The 2,188-nt window shown below is 62.8% G+C and overlaps 1 protein-coding gene across 1 annotated transcript in view; it reads left to right on the forward strand.

The window, feature by feature from the left end:
- The window catches only part of MYO7B (myosin VIIB), an 81,747-nt gene that overhangs the window by 73,726 nt on the left and 5,833 nt on the right, over positions 1 to 2,188 (forward strand). The window contains 2 exon segments of the mRNA XM_015567482.1: positions 1,042 to 1,273; positions 2,046 to 2,183. Of these exon segments, the coding sequence (XP_015422968.1) occupies positions 1,042 to 1,273; positions 2,046 to 2,183 (370 nt within the window).

The raw sequence follows: 2,188 nt of genomic DNA on the forward strand, positions 1-2,188 counted from the left end.
AGTTTAATTATCATAAAACTCAACATGCAATGTAAACATGACTCTCACACATAGAATTTCTTCTATGGCCATTATTGTACCATTAACAAGAATTTGTACTTCTTTTCCAAAGCTGACTGACCAAAGTGTTTGTGTTAATTGACCTCATTAGTCAATGTCTCTAAATATATAATTTTTTTAAAAAATAGAATGCTCTGTAACCCAGCATTTTAAACTGAAAGGAGACACCCTGTACTCCACAAGCCAGGCCTTGGGTGAGGAATCTTGAAAGGGCATAACCAAAATTATAGGATTTTATGGCCGGGGAGGCTTTGGAGTGCCTTCTTTTCACAAAGGCCATGAGGCCGGAGAGGTTTTATACTTGGTCACCGCTGAGCAGCCCTCAGCCTCTCCTCACCCCCGTCCTCCCGGGAAGGGCAGGCCATCGTGCACCTTGGGGTGCGTTCCTTACAGGCTCCCTCCCGAGGGGCCACGCGGAAGGTGCAGGCCACCTGGGCGAGCAATCGAGGGAGGGGGCTGGGTGCGGGCCAGGTCACAGAGCAACACTGGGGCGGCCTTGCAGGCGAGCCGGCCTCAGCCCCGCCCCGCGCTCCATGGCTCTTGTCTCCCTAGAAGGCCTCCGCCTCTGGGCCGGCCGGCCTGGGCCTGCAGAGCCGTCATGGAAGCTCCCAGGGGGGCGTAGCCATCCTCATTGTTACAGTGGCTACAGGGCACACACTGGCCACCACTTCCTGAGGCTGACCACGCTGGGCACATCCCCATATGCTGGGTCCTCATGGCACTGCCATGAGTAAACAGGCATGTGGCTCGCAGCTCCTGCTGGGCTCCTGCAGTGCCCTGGGCATCTGCACACTGGCCGCCTGGTGACCTGCCCAGAACTGAGCCCTCATGCCAGGGGTTGGCACCACCACCGCCTCTGGGGCCCTAGGGGCCCTGAGCTCTCACCGTCATTTGCCCACCACACAGCGGTGCCCGGGTTGGGCCAGCCCTGGCCCTGCCAGTGGCCCCGGACAAACCCTTCTGTGTCCTTATCTGTAACTCGGGGTGCTGCAGGGCTGGGTGGGAAGGGCAGAGGAGGCCTTTGGTCACGGGGTCCTCACCCTCAGGGAGGCCCGGGGCGGGCAGAGGCTGCTGCTCTCCACGCTGCACGAGGAGGAGTACGAGTTCGTGTCGCCTAGCAGCGTGGCCATCGCCGAGCTGGTGGCCGTTTTTCTGGAGGGCCTGAAGGAGCGGTCCGTGTTCGCCATGGCCCTGGAGGACCAGAAGGCCACAGGTGCCTGGGCGAGGTGCGGGTGGTGGGGGCAGCCCTGTGGCATGGGGCGGGTGGAGGGACTTGAGCGGAGAGTGGAGAGGACCACGAGACCCTGAGGGGTAGCTTCGGGCAAAGCCCTGCCTTCCCCAGAATGAGGGGTTCACGGCGACTGCGCCCTCTGAGGCACCTGGCAGGGCTGCTCCCCGCAGAACACGGCCATTAGCCTGAGCTCCAGCACCGCCCAGCGGGCTGCTGGCCGATTCCACAGCCAGAGCCAGAGGCCAGCGGCCAGCGGCCAGAGCAGGGGGGCAGCTTCAGCCGTAGGAGGGGGATCCGTGCAGCTCCTGGGAGAGCAGAGGGGCTGTGGCTGCCCGGCCTAGAGGCGGGGCTTGCTGGGAGGGGAGGGGAGAACTTGCATCCAATCGTCCCTCCTCCCCCCAGGGAAGGAGACTGCTCTCTCACGCTACAGATGAGGGTCACACGGCATCTAGGCTGGCATGGTGATGCCAGTGGGCCTCTCCCCCTTGTCCACGCGCCCCTTGCCTTGCAGGCCAGGGCTCCAGGTGAGGCCTCTGAGCAGGTCTCCCAGCGTGGGGCCATGGTCAGTGCCCCCAGCCCTGCCCGCCTGTCGGGCCCTCCAGGGCCCAGGGTGTGGGAGATCCACCACCGTTCCCGTCAGAGCGGCCTTGGCTCTCAGCTCTGCCGCAGCTTCCTCACCTCAGCAAAGCCAGAGCCACCTCCGCAGAGCCATGGGTCAGCGGGGCGTTCTCCTCTGTGTGTGACCGAAGCGCAGGCGACGCTGCCCTCCTGCCCTTCAAGAAGGGGGATTTGCTGATCCTGACCAAGAGCCAGGGGCGGCTGGCGGCTGAGGACTGGGTCCAGGGCCAGAACGACAGGACAGGCAGGACGGGGCAGGTGCTCGCCGCCTGCCTCTAC

This window comes from Myotis davidii, unplaced genomic scaffold (assembly GCF_000327345.1).
Source record: "Myotis davidii unplaced genomic scaffold, ASM32734v1 scaffold1844, whole genome shotgun sequence".
NCBI classification, from domain to species: domain Eukaryota; kingdom Metazoa; phylum Chordata; class Mammalia; order Chiroptera; family Vespertilionidae; genus Myotis; species Myotis davidii.